We start from the raw sequence: 23,565 nt of genomic DNA, 5'->3' as shown, positions 1-23,565 counted from the left end.
CAAGAAAAAATAAATACCAAAAAATGGAACAAAAAACAAAAAGAAACCAAAAATTATTAGATATTCTGAAAGATAAATAAAAAGATTCTCATCTCATAATAGCTAAAATTTGAACAACTTTAATTTCTTTCTTTCTTGAGACAGAGTTTTGCTCTTTTTGCCCAGGCTGGAGTGCAATGGCACGATCTCGGCTCACCGCAACCTCCGCCTCCCGGGTTCAAGCGATTCTCCTGCCTCAGCCTCCCGAGTAGCTGGGATTACAGGCATGCGCCACCACCCCAGCTAATTTTGTATTTTTAGTAGAGACGGGGTTTCTCCATGTTGGTCAGGCTGATCTTGAACTCCCGACCTCAGGTGATCCACCTGCCTTGGCCTCCCAAAGTGCTGGGATTACAGGCGTGAACCACCACACCCGACAACAATTTTAATTTCTAACAGTTGAAACTAACTGTAAATTTCTAACAGTAAAAACTGATATAACCCATGCAGTAAAATACATGCAGTCCTTAAATTGTTTTCAAAGACTATTTAATGATGTTAAAAATGGTCACAATAAAACATAAAGTGAAAAAAGCAGAATGTAAAATTGGGTACAATATTATCACAATTTTGGCTAAAAAGCTCCTATAAATATACATATATTTTTTAAGGGATAAGAATCTCCCTCTGTCACCCATGCTGGAGTGCTGTGGTACCGTCATAGCACATTGTGACCTCAAACTTCTAGGTTCAAGCAATCCTCCCACCTCCCACCTCAGTCTCCTGGGTAGCTTGTGCTATATATAGGCAAGCACCACCATGCCTGGCTTCTTTTTTTTTTTTTTTTTTTGAGACGGGGTCTCTCTCTGTCCCCCAGGCTGGAGTGCAGTGGCGCTACAAGCTCCACCTCCCGTGTTCACACCATTCTCCTGCTTCAGCCTCCTGAGTAGCTGGGACTACAGGCGCCTGCCACCATGCCCGGCTAATTTTTTGCATTTTTTAGTAGAGACAGGATTTCACCTTGTTAGCCAGGATGCTCTCGATCTCCTGACCTCATGATCCGCCCGCCTCGGCCTCCCAAGTGCTGGAATTATAGGCATAAGCCACCACGCCTGGCAAAATGGGCAGACATCTGTAACTAACTCATTAGTTCATATTATTGACAGAAACTGCTCGAGCCATCTCAGTACATCCTCTCCACCATGAAGTAAGCTCCAGGAGGGCAGGAAGCTTTTTTTTTTTTTTTTTTTTTTTTTTTTTTTTTTTTTTTTTTTTTGAGACAGAGTCTCGCTGTATCGCCCAGGCTGGAGTGCAGTGGCCGGATCTCAGCTCACTGCAAGCTCCGCCTCCCGGGTTTACGCCATTCTCCTGCCTCAGCCTCCTGAGTAGCTGGGACTACAGGCGCCCGCCACCTCGCCGGCTAGATTTTGTATTTTTTAGTAGAGACGGGTTTCACCGTGTTAGCCAGGATGGTCTTGATCTCCCGACTTCGTGATCCGCCTGTCTCGGCCTCCCAAAGTGCTGGGATTACAGGCTTGAGCCACCGCACCCGGCCCTTTTTTTTTTCTTTTTTTGAGATGGACTCTTGCTTTGTCACCCAGGCTGACGTGCAGTGGCGCGATCTCGGCTCACTGCAAGCTCCGCCTCCCGAGTTCAGGTCATTCTCCCGCCTCAGCCTCCCGAGTAGAGACGCCCACCACCACACCCAGCTAATTTTTTTGTATTTTTAGTAGAGACGGGGTTTCACCATGTTAGCCAGGATGGTCTCCCTCTCCTGACTTCGTGATCCACCCACCTCGGCCTCCCAAAGTGCCAGGATTACAGGCGTGAGCCACCGTGCCTGGCCTATTTTTTTTATTAAAAAATAACTTTTGGGCTAGGCACGGTGGCTTACACTTGTAATCCTAGCACTTCGGAAGTCGAGGTGGGTGGATCACTTGAGATCAGGAGTTCAAGACCAGCGTGGCCAACATTGTGAAACCCCGTCTCTACTAAAAATATAAAAAGTAGCCAGGTATGGTGACAGCCACCTGTAATCTCAACTGCTTAGGAGACCGAGGCATGAGAATTGCTTGAACCCAGGAGGCAGAGGTTGCAGAGAGCCAAGATTGTACCACTGCACTCCAGCCTGAGTGACAGAGCAAGACTCCATCTCAAAAAAAAAAATATTATTATTATTATTTTTGTAGAGACAGTCTCACTATGTTGTCCAGGCTGGTCTCAAACTCCTGGCCTCAAGCAATGCTCCTGCCTCAGCCTCCCAAAGCACTGGGATTACAGGGCAAAGTACCGTGCCTGGCCCTATAATATTCACAGATAAAAGACTTTAGGAAATACGATAAATTATTAATAATATTCTTTATCTCTGAGTGATAGGGTTTTACATCTTTTGATTCTTTATACTCTGTTTTACTAAAGTTTTCTTTTATGCTTACCTACTTTTATTAAAGCAAACGAAAGAGGGGAATGTAAATTAGTTCAACCATTGTGGAGGACAGGGTGGCAATTCCTTAAAGACCTAGAACCAGAAATACCATTTGACCCAGCAATCCCATTACTGGATATATACTCAAAGGAATAGAAATCATTCTTTTATAAAGATACATGCAGGCATATGTTCATTGCAGCACTATTCCATATAGCAAAGATACTGAATCAACAAAAATGCCTATCAATGATAGACTGGATAAAGAAAATGTGGTATATATACACCATGGAATACTATGCAGCCTTACAGAGGAATGAGAGCATGTCCTTTGCAGGGACATGGATATAAATGGAAGCCATTATCCTCAACGAACTAATGCAGGAACAGAAAACCAAACGCCACACATTATCACTTATAAGTGGGAGCTGAACAGTGAGAACACATGGACACAGGGAGGGGAACAACACACACTGGGGCCTGTCAGGGGGATGGGGGGAGGGAGAGCATCAGGAAAAATAGCCAATGCATGTGAGGCTTAATACCTAGATGATGGGTTGATAGGTGCAGCAAACGACCCTGGCACGTTTACCTATGTAACAAACCTGCACATTCGCACATGTATCCTGGACTTAAATAAGAAGTATTATTTTTTAATTCAAACATTAAAAAAAAAAACAGAGACTATAAGTTTCAGGTTTGAACTTTTTGACCCAGTAATAACCCTAATATAAGGATAAAGAAATAGGCCAGGAGCACTGGCTCACGCCTGTAATCCCAGCACTTTGGGAGGCTGAGGCAGCTGGATCACTTGAGATCAGGAGTTCAAGACCAGCCTGGCCAACACAGTGAAACCCTGTCTCTACTAAAAATACAAAAATTAGACAGACGTGGTGCCGTGTGCCTATAATCCCAGATTCTTGGGAGGCTGAGGCAGGAGGATTGCTTGAACCCAGGAGGCGGAGGTTGCAATGAGCCAAGATCGTGCCACTGCACTCAGCTGGGCAACAAGAGTGATACTCTGTCTCAAAATAATAATAATAATAATGATAATAATAATAATAATAAGGAAATAGTCAAATATGGATAAAGATTCATGTTCCAGGGCATTCATTGAATTGCTGGGCTTTATTTGTTTGTTTGTTTTTTGTTTTTGAGATGGAGTCTGGCTCGGGTTCTAGTGATTCTCCTGCCTCAGCCTCCCTAGTAGCTGGGATTACAGGTGCACACCATGCCTGGCTAATTTTTGTATTTTTAGTGGAGATGGAGTTTCGCCATGTTGGCCAGGCTGGTCTCCAACTCCTGACCTCAGGTGATCTGGCTGCCTCAGCCTCCCAAAGTGGTGGGATTATCCCAGGCATGAGCCACCACGCCTGGCCAAATTACTGTTTTTACTAGCAGAAAAGTTGGAAATGTCTAAGTGACCAACAAAGGAAGAATGATTAATCGTGATGCATCCATATTATGCAACTACTAAATGTTTTCAAAGCATGAAATACAGAAATGCTCATGATATAATGGGAAGGTTGGTAAATTTCATGTTTAATACGATTTCAAATACATTTTTTAAAAATGAAAAGTTGAAGAGAGAGACAAAATGTTAGCAGGTTTGGGGTGATTTTAATTTTTCTGTTTTTTGTTTTCCGAATTGTCTACGCTGATCATGTATTACTTTATAATTTAAAAAGTTTAGGCCGGGTGCGGTGGCTCACTCCTGTAATCCCAGCACTTTGGGAGGCCGAGGCGGGTGGATCACCTGAGGTCAGGAGTTCAAGACCAGCCTGGCCAACATGGTGAAACCCTGTGTCTACCAAAAATATAAAAAATGAGCCAGGCGTGGTGGCATGTACCTGTTATCTCAGCTACTTGGGAAGCTGAGGCAGTAGAATGGCCCTCACCAGATGGGGTGGGAAGAATGTGAAATTAATTTTACATTGCAGTTTCAGAGTTTATCTTTATATCCGAATAGGTATGCAGTGGAACTGATGAAGACCCTGATGATAAAAACGCACCCTTTCGGCAACGGCCATTTTGCAAATATAAAGGGCATACTGCTGATCTCCTTGATCTTTCATGGTCTAAAGTAAGAAATTCTTATTTGAATCATATATTAATTCTGTGTGTAAGGAGCTGATACTATAGTCTTAAAGCAGAATTTCTTCTCTGGGAAACCTCAACTGATTGGATGAGGCCCACCCACATAGTCAAAGGTGATCTCCTTTACTTAAAATCAACTGAGTACGGATTAATTACATGTACAGAATACCTTCACAGCAACAACTAGATTGGTGTTTGATTAAATAATTGAGTACTAGCTTAATAATTAAATAATTTAGTACTAGCTAAGTTGATACATAAAATTAACTGTTATAACCACCTTCTTACCAGAATGATTACCTTTTCTTTGAACTCATTCTCCTTAACCTTTCTCTGGCATTTGATGATTTGATGCTATTGATCTTTCTTGAACTACTTGATTTTGGAGCACTGTATGTTCTAGATTCACTTCCTATCTCACTGACTGTTCCCTTGTTTGCTTCATGGAGGAAATATTTAATAGTTTAAAAAAAATTGAGAACTTGTGCAACTATACTTGCTATGTACCAAGTACTTTTCATTCACTCAAAACACATCCGTTGATCATTTTACCACCTGGTTAAGAAATGACCTCTGGAGCCAGACCCCCAAGGTATATATTCTTCCTAGTCTGCCCTTTATGTTGTGTGACCTTGGGCAAGTTATTTAACCTCACCATGCCTCATCTGCAAAGTAGACATAATAAAAATATAAAAATATATAATATAAAAAATATAAAATATATTTTTGAAAAACCCTTCTAGGGTTATAATAGGGAAAGATTAACTGAGCTAGTAAATATAAAATACTTGCCTAGAACATAATAATGCTCAATTAATATTAGCAGTGATGATAATGATTAACTGAGTTAGTAAATATAAAACGCTTGCCTAGAACATAATAATGCCCAATTAATATTAGCAGTCATCATCATCATCATCATCATCACTATCTGCCAAGTAGCATTTTAGCCACTGGGGACACAGACAAAAGTTAAGTACTTTACATGTGTTCTGTTCATACCCTCAAAAAACCTTATGAGATTGTTGACGCTTCCTTATCAAGGATTTAAAAAAACAAGGGTCATACGTGTTAAAGAACATGCCTAAAGGCGTATAGCTAGGGAGTTACGGGAGTTTAGGTTCAAACCCCATGACTGTGGGTCATTACTCTCTTGCCCATTCCAGTGTCACAATAGCTAATCCCTACAAGGAAACAGGATGACAAAAATAACAAATGTTGGATACATTGAAAGATTTAAAAAATCATAAATTTTTTATACTTTCTTTCCGTTTTATACTTTATTTCCATTCTATCTCTTAGGAGGCAGCAGTAATATGATTTAGTATCTATCCAGCTACCTAATTGTCTCAAGTGAGTAATGTGCATTTTTTAAGACTGGTGCTAGCCTATACCACCTGGTCTCCCTGGTCCCTGACGATATGAATATAGAATATCAGTCTGTGAAGAGATAAGTGCAGAAACCAAGAGTAACTATTCAGAAGTGTTTATGGCAGTTTTCACATTAAGTTTGTACCTGTTTAGTCTTTTAAAACCTGGGCTTCTATTTTGTATAATAATACAAAATGGGGCTTATATTTTATATGCCTTTTATTTTTATTTTATTTTTCTAGTAAATGTTTTCCGTGTTTTAAAATAGTTTCAGTCCACAACTCACTGGAAATTTAAAAAACAAAAACAGTCCTTCACCAGAAATAGTCTGAGAAGCACTAGTCTAGATGAATTATTTCAGTGAGGTGCTGCCCCATACAGGAATGGTTCCTAAAGGTCTATCCTCATACCCCAATCCCTCCACCCCACCTCCATCCAGAGGAAAGCAACAAAATTTCTGCAACAAGATTCTAAGCCTCTCCAGGGTAGGAACCAGATATTAACACCAACTCAAACCAGATATTGTTTCTCTTTAATGTCTATCGCAGTGCTTATAGTGAGTTTTCTATTTGTTGAAGATGTATTTTGTGCCGGTAACAAGAATTACCCTGTTAATTCTTACAATAACAACCCCGTGAGGTAGACAATCTGATTTTGTCTCGATGAAGAGATTGAGCCCCTGTGACCTATCTAAAATCACAAAATTAGTTATGGGTAGAACTTAGATTTTAATCTAATTTATCTGACTTCCATTCAGTGCTTAGTTTAAGAAAGTTATTTAATTTCATTTATTTAATAAGAAGTACTTATTAAATACTTATAAAAGAACAAGGCTTTCTCAAAGAATACTTATTTGGAAGAAATCTTAACATGTCTTCAGCACCTTCACTTAATATTTTAGGGATGTCTTCATACCTGTTTCATATGCTCAAAGCAAAGAACTATTGCAGGAATTGAATACAGTCAGTTTCTGTTTTGGGGGGGTTTTTTGTTTTGTTTTCCTTTGTGATTTTTTGAGACGGAGTATTGCTCTGTCCCAAGGCTGGAGTGCAGTGGCATGATCTCAGCTCACTGCAACATCCATCTCCCAGGTTCAAGCGATTCTCTGGCCTCAGCCTCCCCGAGTAGCTGGGATTACAGGCATGGGCCACCACGCCCAGCTAATTTTTTTGTGTTTTTAGTAGAGACGGGGTGTCACCATGGTGGCCAGGCTGATCTCAAACTCCTGACCTCAAATGATCCACCTGCCTCAGCCTCCCAAAGTGCTGGGATTACAGACATGGGCCACTGTGCCCAGCCAAATAAAGTCAGTTTTAATGAACATAGGTTCATGGTGTGCCATAGGTTAAGTTTTTATACAGTTGTTATTAATCAACAGGAAATTAAAATGCAAACTACATGTACTCTTCAAAACTTTTCTGGAACTGAGTGGATCTTGAAAATAAAAATGATTGTTGTTAGATATTTCAAAGATTATTGTAAATCTTCCAAATTCTGTTTTTTAATTCTTTACTTTTAATCATAAAGTATACCATCTATTTGAAAACAGGTATACCACAATGTACCTACCTCATAGTGTTGCTATATTATGCAAAGAACAATGCTTAACACATAGAAGTATGTGATAAATGTCATCATTGCCTTGATTTGTTTAGCACCTTTAGGCACACCAAAAAATACAGAGGTGTCATTTGAGTTTTCTCATTCAGTATAACTCATAGTTCTCCTCCTTAAATAGATTATGTTTAGGAATTAATGAGCTTCTGCCAGCTGAAAGCTTTTGACAGACATGTTTGGTTCCTGGGCGATGGGGCCATCACAGTGCCTAAGTCAGTTACACTACCATCTTCTAGCCTTGAACATTCTGTGGTCTATTCTGAAAGATTTGACAATTTTTGTTCTCTAATTTTCTTGCCTAGAGTATGACAGGTGCACAATAACTTTTCATTTCCATGCTGCATTATAGGGTAATCTTTTTGAAGACATTTTAAATGACAGAGATCTATGTGAGTTAAAATTCACCAGTGTTATCAGTGTGAAAATAACTGAAGTGACAATAAAATGAATAAATACCTTATACTGATAGCTAAGTTCCCATATGTGCAGGTGATAACAACCAAGGCACACGTTAGTTCTCTGCTGGTGCCTGGCAGATTTCTTTAGACATTGATAAGATTCATCCGAATTTCAGAACAGGTAATGTCAAAAGTTTTAGAATCAATGAAATATGGTATTTAATGTTTAGGGGAAAATAGGATCTTCCAAGTGAATTTGATAATCTTTTGTTCTTTCCAATGCTGCATTTAACATAACAAAACTGTTGGAATACAAAAACCAAAGTTCACTTTTATTGTATAAATAGGGTTCTTTTTCTTATAGTGATAACATAGTCAATGTCATTTTCTCCGTAGAACTACTTTCTTCTTTCTTCTTCAATGGATAAAACAGTCAGATTATGGCACATTTCTCGAAGAGAATGCCTTTGCTGTTTTCAACATATAGATTTTGTCACTGCCATAGCTTTTCATCCAAGAGTAAGTAACTATTTATACATGTTTTTGTTAACCTCTAAGGAAGGTGAGAGAACCTGGTTTCTCTGGAGGGCAATTGGACTACAGGAAAAAAGTTATTACAGCTACATAGTTAGGAGCAATTTAATTTTGTGTTTCATTTTGCTTTAGAAATGAGAAGGAAATATTCTGCTGATCTGCATTAGAAAAACTGGGGATGTTATATCTCAAATCTTTATTAAGACATGCAAGGTATAAATAAATGAAATAAACTATCCTATTAAAGATGAAGATATTGGAGATGGAGGAAGAAGAGACAGCAGATGGATAAATGAGAAAGGGAAGTACCTAGGCAGAAGTAGTGAGATTGGGGAGGGAAGAGACAGAGAAAAAGACTGAAAGAGGCAAAGATGAAAATTCATTGGCCGGGCGCGGTGGCTCAAGCCTGTAATCCCAGCACTTTGGGAGGCCGAGACGGGCGGATCACGAGGTCAGGAGATCGAGACCATCCTGGCTAACATGGTGAAACCCCGTCTCTACTAAAAATACAAAAAACTAGCCGGCAACGTGGCGGGCGCCTGTAGTCCCAGCTACTCGGGAGGCTGAGGCAGGAGAATGGCGTGAACCTGGGAGGCGGAGCTTGCAGTGAGCTGAGATCCGGCCACTGCACTCCAGCTGGGCGGCAGAGCGAGACTCCGTCTCAAAAAAAAAAAAGGAAATTCATTATAAGATATACTGAATTTGTATTGTTAGTCTTGATATCCCTTCTTTATTCCTTTTCAGTATAGAAAATCCTTTTATTCTTCCCCCAGAAAGAAAGTATTTCATATGATTTCAGCCAAATGAGAAAAATCTGCTATCATGGAATTGCAGACCTATTGTATGCCCCTAGAGGATAGGGCCACCAAATGCTTAAGGCTAAATTAGTTACAGATTTTTACAACTGTAGCAAAAGGGAAATCACATGTCAGTGCTGACTGCACTAGCTCATTAAGCAGAGAACTCGATCTGACCCTAGCAACAAGTTTCCCTTACCTATGTTGGTGTTATAATTACATTTCCAGTGGTATCCTCATCTTTATATGTTTAACACCCATTATCTTTTTAATGTAACATTTTAATCATATTCACATTTCTTCATCTCCCCCAATTAAGGAGAAGACTGACTTGTTTTCAATATACTTTCCTTTCCTGAGCAGGCTTATAACATAAGCAGTGATAATTCCAAACCCTTGAAGACTTGGTTAAGGGCCAGGCGCGGTGGCTCATGCCTATAATCCCAGCACTTTGGGATGCCAGGGCAGGCAGATCATGAGGTCAACAGATCGAGACCAACCTGGCCAACATGGTGAAACATTGTTTCTACTAAAAATACAAACATTAAACAGGTGTGGTGGCAGGTGCCTGTAGTCCCAGCTACTCGGGAGGCTGAGGCAGGAGAATCACTTGAACCCAGGAGGCAGAGGCTGCAGTGAGCCGAGATTGCACCAGCCTGGGCAATAGAGCGAGACTGTCTCAAAAAAAAAAAAAAAAAAAGACCTGGTTAAGAATTTTGTGGCTCACGCCTATAATCCCAGCACTTTGGGAGGCTAAATGGGAGGATGGCTTGAGGCTAGGAGTTCAAGACCAGCCTGGGCAACACAGTGAGACTCCACCTCTATCACAAACAGAAAAACTATGTTAATTCTTACCAGTTTTGATGCTCAAGTCATTAGAGTCTTCTTTCTGAATAACACCCCCACCCCTGTCCCCTATACACACAACAAAAGGATAGATTTACCCCATCAGCAACTGTGAGCAAAATCTTTCCATGCATGAATCTTTCCATAACTCTATTTTAGCTATAAAGTATCAGATTGGAAAGAGATATTTAGTTGTGATTGTTTTCTTTCTCATTCTTTTTCTTTTCTTTTTTCTTTTTTTTTGTTTTTTGTTTTTTGGTTTTTGTTTTTGAGACAGGATCTCACTTTGTCACCCAGGCTGTAGTGCAATAGTGCAGTCTCGGCTTACTGCAGCCTCAACTTCCCTGGCTCAGGTGATTCTCCTGCCTCAGCTCCCCAGGTAGCTGGGACTACAGGCATGCACCACTGTGCCTGCACTGTTCCTGGCTAATTTTTGTATTTTTAGTAGAGACAGGGTATTGCCATGTTGCCCAGGCTGGTCTCAAACTCCTGGGCTCAAAGTGATCTGCCCATCTCGGCCTCCCAAAGTGCTGGGATTAAAAGCATGAGCCACTGCACCCATCCGATTGTTTTCCATGTGATATTTTATTATTTATTAACTTTCTGTTCAGCCATGAATTTTTTTTTCTTTTCTTTTTTTTTTTTTTTTTTTTTGAGACAGTCTCCAGGCTGGAGTGCAGTGGCACAATCTCGGCTCACTGCAACCTCCACCTCCCAGGTTCAAGCAATTCTGCCTCAGCCTCCCAAGTAGCTGGGATTACAGACATGTACCATCACATCCAGCTAATTTTCGTATTTTTAGTAGAGATGGAGTTTCACCATGTTGGCCAGGCTGGTCTCTAACTCCTGACCTCAAGTGATCCGCCTGCCTTGGCCTCACAAAGTGCTGGAATTACAGACGTGAGCTACTGTGCCTGGCCCAGCCAATGATTTTTTTATAGTGCTTTTATTTGGTTTTATTTTGGAAACTATAAAGCCCTATTTCTAAAAATCGTACTGACCTGGAGTGTTTTTAAGGGGCTAGGAAAGAATAGGGTAGTGATGACTTGGGTTTTTTTGTTTTTTTTTTTTTTTAGGAAATATGACTTTTATTATAATGTTAAAGGGAGAAAGGTAGCAGAGTTAGAAAAGAAATAGCAAAATGGGCCGGGCTTGGTGGCTCATGTCTGTAATCCCAGCACTTTGGGAGGCCAAGGTGGGTGGATCACCTGAGGTCAGGAGTTCAAGACCAGCCTGGCCAACATGGCGAAAACCCATCTCTAATAAAAATGCAAAAATTAGCCGGCCGTCGTGGTGCATGCCTATAATCCCAGCTACTCAGGAAGCTGAGGCAGGAGAATTGCTTGAGCCCTGGAGGTGGAGGTTGCAGTGAACCAAGATTGTGTCACTGTACCCTAGCCTGGGTGACAGAGTGAGATTCCATCTAAAAAAAAAGAATAACAAAATGGAGATACACACACATAGATGTACGTATGTGACAATTACTAAGTTTTTACTTATTCAGCTCTTCTACTGGTACACATTGAGTGAGCCTACTATACCATAGCCATGAAGATGTCCATCATTTGTAGATTGTCTTTGACAGGTTTCAGAGATGGATAAGAATAATAATTTTTGGCAAGGACAGAACCCCTTAGGGCGGGGGCGGGGGGGTGGGGAAGAAAAAGAAAAAAAGAAGAAGAATCATCTTGGCTGGGTATGGTGGCTCCCTCCTATAATCCCAGCACTTTGGGAATTTGAGGCAAGAGGATCACTTGAGGCCAGGAGTTCGAGACCAGCCTGGGCAACATAGGAGACCCCATTTTTATAAAAAATTTTAAAGTTAGCCAGGTACGGTGGTGTGCTTCTGTGATCCCAACTACTTGGGAGGCTGAGGTGAGAGGATCACTTGAGCCCAGGAGATCGAGGTTGCAGTAAGCCGTGATTGAACGTCTGTACTCCAGCCTGGGCAACAAACTGAGACCCCATCACCAAAAAATAAAAATAAAGAAAGAAAGAAAAATTCTTATGTTGCCAAAAACAAAACCAGTTTAGTGGTAGGACTGATTTAGTTTAAAGCAGGTTTCTCAAGCCTAGTACTGTTGATATTCTTTGTTACACGGGGGAGAGAAGGCTGTGCATTATAGGATATTTAGCAGCATCCCTGGCCTCTCCCCACTAGATACTGGTAGCATCCTGATCCCCCCACCAGTTTCGACAACCAAAATGTCTCCAGATAATGCTAGATGTCCCCTTTGGGGTCAGATTGCTGCAGGTTGAGAATCCCTGATCTGAGAGCAGAATTTGAATAATGAAGTAATTCTCTGTTGACATGGTGCTAGGGTTCCAAAATTGACTGGTTTGGGGGGCCACTTACTGATGTTACTCTTTATCCAAGTGTTACATGTGTCCCAGAGGAAGGTATGATATAGGATAGTGTTTCTCATAGCATGTTCCTGAAAGGTCTAGCATCTCCCCTAAACACGCCCCACCAAAATAAGTCTGTGGTTAAATATGTTGAAAAATGCTACCTGTTTTATCCTCTCTTTGGAAATTCAAAATGCAGGTTAACTGAGAATCGAATTTAACTTTCTGTAACCCAGAATTTCTCAAACTTACTTGACCACAGAACCTTCTTCCATTCAATACACACTCAAACACGTTATCTATTAACATCTATATCTTGCAAAAGGGCAGTTTAAGGATATGATAATTAGAATTTTATTTCTCAAAGTGAATAGTGAGGTTTCTAATTGTTGTTACTGCTTTCAGTGCATAAAATAATGCTTGCTTAAAGAATAAAAATTTTTTTTTTTTTTTTTTTTTGAGACAGAGTCTCGCTCTGCGGCCCAGGCTGGAGTGCAGTGGCCGGATCTCAGCTCACTGCAAGCTCCGCCTCCCGGGTTCACGCCATTCTCCTGCCTCAGCCCCCCGAGTAGCTGGGACTACAGGCGCCCGCCACATTGCCCGGCTAGTTTTTTGTATTTTTAGTAGAGACGGGGTTTCACCATGTTAGCCAGGATAGTCTCGATCTCCTGACCTCGTGATCCGCCCGTCTCGGCCTCCCAAAGTGCTGGGATTACAGGCTTGAGCCACCGCGCCCAGCCAAGAATAAAAATTTTTAAATGAAATCTTTTTTTTTTTTGAGACAGAGTCTCACTCTGTCGCCAGGCTGGAGTACAGTGGTGCGATCTTGGCTCACTGCAACCTCCGCCTACCGGGTTCAAGCGATTCTCCTGCTTCAGCCTTCCGAGTAGCTGGGACTACAGCCGCACACCACCATGCCCAGCTAATTTTTATATTTTTACTAGAGACAGGGTTTCACCATGTTGGCCAGGATAGTGTCGATCTCTTGACCTTGTGATCCACTGCCTTGGCCTCCCAAAGTGCTAGGACTACAGGTGTGAGCCACTGCGCCTGGCCCTGAAATCTACATTTTTAAACTGTTCTAATAGACTTACTGATTTGATTTGCTAATGAGTTTTTTCTTGATGTGGTAAAATGAAAGCTTTCTCTTTTGCCACCTTTTTAGGATGACAGGTATTTTCTAAGTGGGTCTTTGGATGGAAAGCTCCGCCTTTGGAACATACCTGACAAAAAAGTGGCTTTGTGGAATGAAGTAGATGGTCAGACGAAATTGATCACAGCTGCAAACTTCTGTCAGAATGGCAAATATGCAGTGATTGGGACATATGATGGCAGATGTATTTTCTATGATACAGAGGTAAATGATTGTTTTTTTGTAAATTATATAATTGTATACTTAGTAAACACTTTCATGGTTTTGGACAAGTTGTTTATCCCCTCTGGGCTCTAACTGCATTTTCTCTAAATAGGGACAAATAATAACATGTCTGTCTTAAGAGTTGGAACAGATGCAGATGACTTTTAAGATGTCTTCTCGGCCGGGCGCGGTGGCTCAAGCCTGTAATCCCAGCACTTGGGAGGCCGAGACGGGCGGATCACGAGGTCAGGAGATCGAGACCATACTGGCTAACACGGTGAAACCCCATCTCTACTAAAAATACAAAAACTAGCCGGCGAAGTGGCGGGCGCCTGTAGTCCCAGCTACTCGGGAGGCTGAGGCAGGAGAATGGCGTGAACCCGGGAGGCGGAGCTTGCAGTGAGCTGAGATCCGGCCACTGCACTCCAGTCCGGGCGACAGAGCGAGACTCCGCCTCAAAAAAAAAAAAAAAAAAGATGTCTTCTCATTCTAATTTTTAAAAAAAAATTTTTTGAGATGGAGTCTCACTCTGTTGCCCAGGATGGAGTGCAGTGGAGTGATCTCGGCTCACTACAACCTCTGCCTCCTGAATTCAAGTGATTCTTGTGCCTCAGCCTCCTGAGTAGCTGGGACTACAGGCACGTGCCACCATACTCGGCTAATTTTTGTATTTTTTGGTAAAGATGGGATTTTACCATGTTGGCCAGGCTGGTCTCTAACTCCTGACTTCAAGTGATTCACCTGCCTCAGCCTCCCAACGTGCTGGGATTACAGGCATGAGCCACCATGCCCAAGCAAAAAGAATTTTTTTATAGAGACAAAGTCTCACTCTGTCACCCAAGTTAGAGCATAGTGGTACAATTATTATTGCTCACTACAGCCTCGAACTCTTGGGCTCAAGCAATCCTCCTGCCTCAGCTCCGGAGTAGCTAGAATTACAGATACAAGCCACCACACATGCTCCTAATCCTAATATGTTAAATGTATGATTTATTTTTAGCATTTGAAATACCATACGCAAATACATGTACGATCTACTAGAGGGCGCAACAAGGTCGGAAGAAAAATTACTGGCATTGAGCCTTTGCCTGGAGAAAAAAGGTACTACAGTATTCAAAACCATCTTTCTCCATACTATATGTAGATTCTTGAAAGTTCTTAATATCTTGGCAAAAAAAAAATGTATTTTCTTTCTTGTGGAATACAACTTTTTTTCTGGTTTTGAGGTATATTTGTTTGTGTGTGTGTAGCACCCTTTTTGGGTTGTAACTTAGGTTGTACTAAAACATGATATTTTTAACTTTTCATTTGATCTGCTTTTAGATATTGGTAACCTCAAATGACTCCAGAATCAGACTATATGATTTGAGAGATTTGTCACTGTCCATGAAGTATAAGGGTTACGTCAATAGCAGCAGCCAGATCAAAGCAAGTTTCAGGTAAATTGGCAATGAGATATTCCCAAAAGAGATCAGAACATTTCTCCCCTACTTCCATTTTTCCATTGGTCTATGCCTTATGTTTAATGGGGTTCTTTTCACTTTTGCAACTAGTATTTTATCATGCGATACTTACCTTGTCCACCTATCTAGTATATACAATTCGAATTGCCCCTATTCTGCAGATGAAGAAACCAAGACTCAGAAAGTTAAGTGATTGGCCTAAAGTCATAGTTGTAGAGCTGGGGTTAGAAGACTCTCATCTCTAGAGTTTTAGCTTTTGTACCTTTGTTTACGCTTTTAAGAAGGGGCTTATGGCTCATCCCACCACCCCCATCCCCGCCCCATTGCCTTGAACCTTTTAGGAAAGGAAGGAACCTTTTAGGACTCTTAAGAAGGCATTTTAACACCCCACAGCACAGTGTCTTGTATTCAAAACTTTACGTATCGTTATTATTTAAATTTCTAATTTGGGTTCCGGACACTCTCCTGAAGGTTAGCTACCTTTTCTTCCTTCTAGCCCTCTTCTTTCAGTCCTTTTCTTACCAGTTCTTTTTTCTTGAATTATACAGTAATTAACTCAATTGGTAAAGTATTCTGCTCCTGTCTTTCACACCTTAAATCATCATTCCTCCCAACGTGGATTAACGTCACAGTTACTTAGAGCTTTGATGCAAATACAAGTGCCAGGCCACTACATCACACCTACACATTTAGAACATCTAGAGTGAGACTGTGAGTCTACATATTCAACAAGCTCCTTCAGGTGTTATTTTAGGTATCACAAAGTAGGAAGCACTGATAAAGGAAACCATTAAACATATACACACACACATTTTATTTGCTTTTCCTTTCTTCCCCAAATTCAGCCATGATTTTACTTACCTCGTTAGTGGTTCAGAAGATAAGTATGTTTATATCTGGAGTACTTACCATGACCTAAGCAAGTTTACTTCAGTCAGGAGAGATCGTAATGACTTCTGGGAAGGTATTAAGGTAAGTAAATACTTGCTTTTGTGTGTCTTATAAGAGAATCAAGTTAAAGTGGATATGTGCTAGAAGTAAATTCATGGCCGGGCACAGTGGCTCACGCCTGTAATCCCAGCACTTTGGGAGGCCGAGACTGGCGTATCACGAGGTCAGGAGATCGAGACCATCCTGGCTAACACGGTGAAACCCTGTCTCTACTAAAAATACAAAAAAAAAGTAGCTGGGCGTGGTGGCACGCACCTGTAGTCCCATCTACTCGGGAGGCTGAGGCAGTAGAATCGCTGGAACCCAGGAGGCGAAGGTTGCAGTGATCCGAGATCGTGCCACTGCACTCCAGCCTGGGTGATAGACTGAGACTCCGTCTAAAAAAAAAGAAGTAAATTCATGTAGGCATTATTTTAAGAGAGGCAGTTTGACAATGATAAACTGCTTTGCATTTGACTTTACTTGTTTTATCTATACTAAGGAAGAACTTTGGTCTAAAATTTGAGAAGTCAGGAAATTTCAGAACTTATAATGTAATTTTTCTTAGAAAAATTTTTTGGTTTTAAATCACTCTTAGTTATTTCTGTGTTAGTTTTCAAGGATATTTGGCATATAACATACACTATCGTGTTTGTCTTGGTATCCAATTTGTCAGTTATCCTGAAGTAAATTTTTTCTGCAGCCCACAATGCAGTTGTTACATCAGCCATCTTTGCACCAAACCCAAGTTTGATGTTATCTTTGGATGTGCAATCTGAAAACTCAGAAGGGAACGAGAAAAGTGAAGATGCTGACTTTTGGATCTCACACATTCTGGTAAATCTTTTTTGTCCTATATTTTTTTTAGTCAGCATTTAGTAACCTCATTGTCTCATATGAGTATAATGAGGTTTTCACTAGTATAAAGAATATTTCTTTTTCTTTTTTTTTTTTTTTTTTTTTTTTTTTTTTGAGACGGAGTCTCGCTCTGTCGCCCAGGCTGGAGTGCAGTGGCGGATCTCAGCTCACTGCAAGCTCGCCTCCGGGTTTATGCCATTCTCTCGCCTCAGCCTCCCGAGTAGCTGGGACCACAGGCGCCCGCCACATCGCCCGGCTAATTTTTTGTATTTTTTTTAGTAGAGCGGGGTTTCACGTGTTAGCCAGGATGGTCTCGATCTCCTGACCTCGTGATCCACCCGTCTCGGCCTCCCAAAGTGCTGGATTACAGGCTTGAGCCACCGCGCCCGGCCTATTTCTTTTTTCTTAAAACAGAGTCTTGCTCTGTCACCCAAGCTGGAGTGCAATGATGCAATCACAGCTCACTGCAGCCTCAACCACCCTGGACTCAGGTGATCCTTCCACCTCAGCCTCCTGAGTAGCTGGGACTACAGCCTACACCACCACCCAGCTAATTTTTTTTTTTTTTTTTTTTTTTTTTTTTTTTTTTTTTTTTTTTTTGAGACGGAGTCTCACTCTGTCGGCCAGGCTGGAGTGCAGTAATGCGATCTTGTCTCACTGCAAGCTCCGCCTCCTGGGTTCACGCCATTCTCCTGCCTCAGCCTCCTGAGTAGCTGGGACTACAGGCGCCCACCACCACGCCAGGCTAATTTTTTGAACTTTTATAGAAATGGAATTTCACCATGTTGCCCAGGCTGGTCTCAAACTTCGAGGCTCAAGCAATCCACCCACCTCAGCCTCCCAAAGCACTGGGATTACAGGCGTGAGCCACCAAAGAATATTTCTTGTTTGCAACTTAATGGTTGTCAGATACTCATTTCTGAACTTTTCAGTAATATATTTCCTCAAAGTTTTACCTGTTTTAAATTCACCTGAGAATTAAAAATGAGAAATTTGGGCCAGGCACGGTGGCTCACGCCTGTAATCCCAGCACTTTGGAAGGCCAAGGCGGGCAGATCACAAGGTCAGGAGATCGAGACCATCCTGGCTAACACGGTGAAACCCCATCTCTACTAAAAATACAAAAATTAGCTGGATGTGGTGGCAGTCGCCTGTAATCCCAGCTACTCGGGAGGCTGAGGCAGGAGAATGGCATGAACCCGGGAGGCGGAGGTTGCAGTGAGCCGAGATCGCGCCACTGCACTCCAGCCTGGGTGACAGAGCGAGACTCCATCTCAAAAAAAAAGAAAATTTAGATGTTCATAACTATAGGTAACCATTCTCTTTAAGAAGTGCAAACAATATATACAAATATAAAACTTCTTTATTATCTGTCCTCTCCTACTAGTCTGTAATCTCTAGAAGACAGAGACTTTTCATGTCTTATTTATTGCTGTATTGCCAGTGTCTCACACAGTGCTTACCTTCATATAGTAGGCGCTTAATGAACATTTGCCGACTGAATGAATTAAACCCAAATGAAGCAGAGCTAATTTTTCTAGTTGCCACAAGTTAACAGCTTCTTGAGATAGATAGCTATTACAAGTTTGTAATTTCTTGCCATTTGTAGCATATATGCTTTGAGAATGAGTATTAATTCCAGTTATATAAAGTGCTCATATTAGGAAGGGAGAACAAACTGTCAACAAGTAATATCAAGTGCCAATCAGTTATATAAAAATTTGGGCCAGGTGTGGTGGCTCACGACTGTAATCCCAGCACTTTGGGAGACCAAGGCGGGCAGATCATGAGGTCAAGAGTTCGAGATCATCCTAGCCAACATAGTGAAACCCCATCTCTACTAAACTGCAAAAATTAGCTGGGCATGGTGGTGCGCACCTGTAGTCCCAGCTACTCAGGAGGCTGAGGCAGGAGAATCGCTTGAACCAGGGAGGCAGAGGTTGCAGTGAGCTGAGATCGCACCACTGCACTCCTGCCTAGCAACAGAGTGAGATTCCATTCAAAAAAAAAAAAAAAAAATCTGTAACTAGTCCTGCTCATCCTTAAGAGTATGGTAAGACCATGCAGATTTGGATCATTATTAGTGAAAACAAGTTTGTATTATTAAAACCAGTTGTGGCTGAGTGTGGTGGCTCACACCTGTAATCCTAGCACTTTGGAAGACCAAGGTGAGCAGATTGCTTGAGGTCAGGAGTTCAAGACCAGCCTGGCCAACATGTTGAAACCCTGTCTCTACTAAAAATACAAAACGTAGCCAGGTATGGTGGTGCATGCCTGTAATCCCGGGAGGCTGAGGCAGGAGAAGTGCTTGAACTCGGGAAGGTGGAGGTTTCAGTGGGTGGAGATCGATCGCACCACTGCACTCCAGTCCGGGTGACACAGCAAGACTCTGTCTAAAAAAAAAATAATTGTGCCAGGCGTTGTGGTGTGTACCTGTAATCCCGGGTACTTGGGAGGCTGAGGCAGGAGGATTGTTTGAACTCAGGAGCTCGAGACCAGCCCAGACAACATAGAAGGACACCCAACTCAAAAAATATATATATATAATTTTTTTAAATTTTTAAATTGATTGCATAATAGTTTGACTGTATTGTCTCATGCTACAGATTACAAACAGGTCATAAAGCCACAGGAATAGATACAATGTACAAAGAGTGCTTCTAAAGTATTTGAATGCTAAAAAGTTATCAATAGTTTAATCTCAAGTAATATTTGTACTATTATTTGCACTATCTACTCCACTCACTACACACTGTTCTTTCTGTCTGTGAAGAAAAATTTTGATAACAAAGATGAACTTGAGTCTAGCATTTCTTTCAGTACAAGATACAAAAATAAACCAAGTTAGAATGATTAAACCTTTACTAAATGCCTGTTTAACTGTTTTCTGTTTTCTTTTCTTTTCTTCTCAGAATCAAATCCAGCTTCTCTCTTCTAACTTAAGTCATTTACGTTTTTTCTTTTTTTTTTTTTTTTTTTTACTTATGAATGACATGGTGTCACTCTGTTTCCCTGGCTGGAGTGTGCTGGTACAGTCATAGCTCACTGCAACCTTGAACTCTGTGCTCAAGCAGTCTTCCTGCCTCAGCGTCCCGAGTAGCTAGTACTACACGTACTACCATACCTGGCTAATTTTTTTTTTTTTTTTTGCTTTTTGGTAGAAATGAGTTTTCCTTATGTTTCGCAGGCTGGTCTCAAACTTCTAGCCTCAGAAAGGTTAGTCCTTCTACTTTGGCCCAAGTGCAGGGATTATAGGCATGAGACATCACACCTGGCCTTTTTTTTTTCTTTTCTTTTCTTTTCTTTTTTCCCCAGTACTACCTTTTTACATTCTATATACTTCCCCTGCATATTCCACAGGAAATTCTAGCTTTTAAAACAATTTGAGGAAAAGCAAAAGGTACAGGTTGTTTTTTTTTAACTTCTCAAAAATGTACCACATTAACAAGGTTCACTTAACTGGGTCCTTTTTTAAGAGGCACAAATTTTAGTGGATTGTACTCAGATTTGTGTTTGTCATTTTGTACCCATGTAGGTGTAGTCTAAGAATAAACTCTCTTAAACCCGAAATGGAGGATCACAAAATATATCCAATTGCCCTCTCTCTTTGGTCCTGAGGTGTTTGGCAGTTTGAGCCTCAATTTTCCTTATGCGTAAAATAATCATGGTAACCTAGTTTATAGGGTTTCAATAAGAATTAGATATGACATGTATAGGCTGGGCATGGTGGCTCATGACTGTAACCCCAACATTTTGGGAGGCCAGGGCGGGAGGATCACTTGAGGCCAGGAGTTTGAAACCAGCCTGGACAACATAGCAAGACCCTGTTTCCACAAAAAATTAAATAATTAGCCAGGCACAGTGGCACATGCCTGTAGGGAGCTGAGGTGGAAGGATCCTTTGAGCCCAGGAGTGTAAGGTTACAAGTGAGCTACGATGGTGCCACTGCATTCCTGCCTGCACAACAGAGTGAGGCTCTATCTAAATATATATATATATGCTTGTATGTGTAAAAGCGGTTAGCAAAATGCCTCGCATGTAGTAGGCATTATTGTTATCATTTTCATTACTATTATTTTCATTATTACTGTGTCTTACAAAGCATTTTATATGTATGGTGAATTCTTCTCTATCCTTTCTCATATTCCTAAGTCCTTTGCTGCTGCTGCTACTACCACTGCACAGTACTGCTATGAGATATGCCAAAAGGGTGGTAAAGGAATGTTCAAAGACTTAGGATATGTTTTTAGCACATCTAAGTGAAACCATTTTGTGGGACTCATCCTGTCCACAACTTTCCAATTAAAGTTTGGATTATTTTCTTCTTTTTTAAATCTCAAAATCTCAATTTTCACCTATGTATAATAGAGTTAGTTAACACTGAATTTTTTTCTTAAATGCTTTTATGCAACTGGCAAATGTAAGAGGTAAGCATTTATGTATGCCATTCAGCATAGTTACATAGCTTTTCAGTAAGGACCATATGGCAAAAGGTGCTGTCAGCATTCACACAGCAAACGTGTGTACTTCATTTCACGGCACTTTCAGTATGTCTGCTATACAATAAACCTTACTGGCAACCTCGCTAGACACCCCTGTTAGCAACAGACTTACCCAGCTGATCCCATTCTGCCAGCACTGCAGTCCTGGGGCTGAATGACACACTAGCTTCTTGCCATGCAATGAAGCATTAGATGACTTAGATGCCTGGGCTGCCTAGGAATAAGTCCAAGCATCCAGGCCCCAGGAGACTGTAATATCCTCAAGCCAGGGAAAGACCAACCAAGACAAGGTAAGTGGAAGTGAGTCTCAGAGCAGAGGAGAGATTCAGCAGAATGAAAAAATTACAGGAGCCAGCCAGAAAAGGAGACTGAAAAGGTTGGGAGATGATATTCTCTCCTGAAGGTGGAGGGTCATGGGCATGTGATAATTGTGGCAGCAGGCTTCATATTCCTTTAAAAATCAACTTAGAACTATTTTTTATGCTTTTAAGGTATTATGAAGACAGATAACACAGAAGTTCTTCTTTCTGCTGACTTCACTGGAGCAATCAAAGTGTTTGTTAATAAAAGAAAAAATGTATCTTAATTTGAAATGACATTTAAAATAAACATATCAATAAGTTTCTATATGTATCAGAACTGAAAAAATATAGTGTTCCAAGCTAACATACTTTTTAAATTTTTATTGAAAGTTGTTCAAATATAATATATTTTTTGAGAGGCAGTGTTAATGATCTAGGAAACCCCAGGCCGATAGAGTAGAAAGGAATATGACTAGAATAACATTGCCAAACATTAGGCTTTATTGTTTTGTTATGTTTGTGTTTTCGTTGTATAATTATGAACATGCACAAGTTTCTGCATGAAAATATATTAATATATTAATCACATGTATGTGCCTTTTGGTTACATGCATTAAATCTAACAGAGTTAAATTATTTCAGTGGCTCTTTTGGCCTCTTACTAGGGGGGATAGTCTTGTTTCTAGCTTAAACAATTTTTTTTGCACAAGATTTCATTTTTAAGAAAAGTGGTATCTTTTGACTGAGTTATTGTTTTGAAAATGTTATATAGGTTTCCAATAGGTCAATAACCATGTGTAAATGGTTTTTATAAATTTCTCAATTTGGGGACAAGATTTTTTTGTGGTCTAAATTGTGGGCTTAAGATTCTTTTCTTTATATATGTACATATAATTTTTTTTCTTTGCCACACTGGAGCACAATGTTTCTATGTAAAGAATTATTTTCATTCTTTATCCATGAGCACCAGGCTTTGCTCACTTAAAAAAAAATTAAGCCACATTAAGGAGTGAGTCTTCTTTTTTACAATAATGTAAAAATGAAACTGTTTACATTTTTTTAAAGCATTGTAGTTTTTAAAAATTAAGCTGTTTTGTTTTGTGTTGTTGAATTTGAAAGCCTTTGTAAATATCAATATAATGTACCAATGAAATAACATCTGGGGCAATGAAACCCTGATCATGTTGTTGATGGTTAGCATATGTTTCTGAAATTAAATATGTATTATTAAAAGTTGGTCTCCAACACTTGTTTAAACATGGCTTTATTTTTAATTGACTTCAGTAAATCAAGGAATGCAAGAATAATAAACTCTTGTTTTAATCATTTAAATTTTAGCAACAGAAGACCAGATTTTAGATCCCTAAATTATAATGCATTAGTTACATACCTTTAAAATACGTTTTAATTCTAGCTTTAAATTGAACACTGCTAATAATTCATCTGTATGCTTATATGTTCTTTACTGCATTTGTTTTCAGCATGTAAGTGAGAAGTTGGGGAGCCACGGACATATCCTCGTTGATTAGCATGGTCTTAGAGTGTTCTAGGCTTTCTAGTAAATTACATATTGTTTGTTACTTTCTTCTTGCCAGTACTGTGCTCTCTCCCTCTCCCTTTCCCCCTCCCCTCTCCTCATCTCTCTTTGGTTACTTTGGCCCCCTCACTTTCTTGTACTCTCCCTTACTGAATTGTTACGCTATTGGCTTTCTAAAAACCAGGCACAGTTTCTTTAGTCTCAAG

The 23,565-nt window shown here is 40.5% G+C and overlaps 1 protein-coding gene across 1 annotated transcript in view; it reads left to right on the top strand.

Annotated features, from left to right (window-relative positions):
• WDR44 (WD repeat domain 44) overlaps positions 1-23,069 on the top strand; it is a 102,187-nt gene extending 79,118 nt beyond the window's left edge. The window contains 9 exon segments of the mRNA XM_033201000.1: positions 4,374-4,487; positions 8,284-8,406; positions 13,576-13,767; positions 14,768-14,867; positions 15,089-15,206; positions 16,076-16,201; positions 16,862-16,977; positions 16,980-16,997; positions 22,012-23,069. Coding sequence (XP_033056891.1) covers positions 4,374-4,487; positions 8,284-8,406; positions 13,576-13,767; positions 14,768-14,867; positions 15,089-15,206; positions 16,076-16,201; positions 16,862-16,977; positions 16,980-16,997; positions 22,012-22,106 — 1,002 coding nt within the window. The 3' untranslated portion in view covers positions 22,107-23,069.
• The last annotated feature ends 496 nt before the right edge of the window (positions 23,070-23,565 follow it).

Source organism: Trachypithecus francoisi, unplaced genomic scaffold, assembly GCF_009764315.1.
Source record: "Trachypithecus francoisi isolate TF-2019V2 unplaced genomic scaffold, Tfra_2.0 Lachesis_group6, whole genome shotgun sequence".
Lineage (NCBI taxonomy): Eukaryota > Metazoa > Chordata > Mammalia > Primates > Cercopithecidae > Trachypithecus > Trachypithecus francoisi.
Note: the sequence above shows the minus strand (reverse complement) of the source record. Positions and strands in the feature narration are given on the sequence as shown.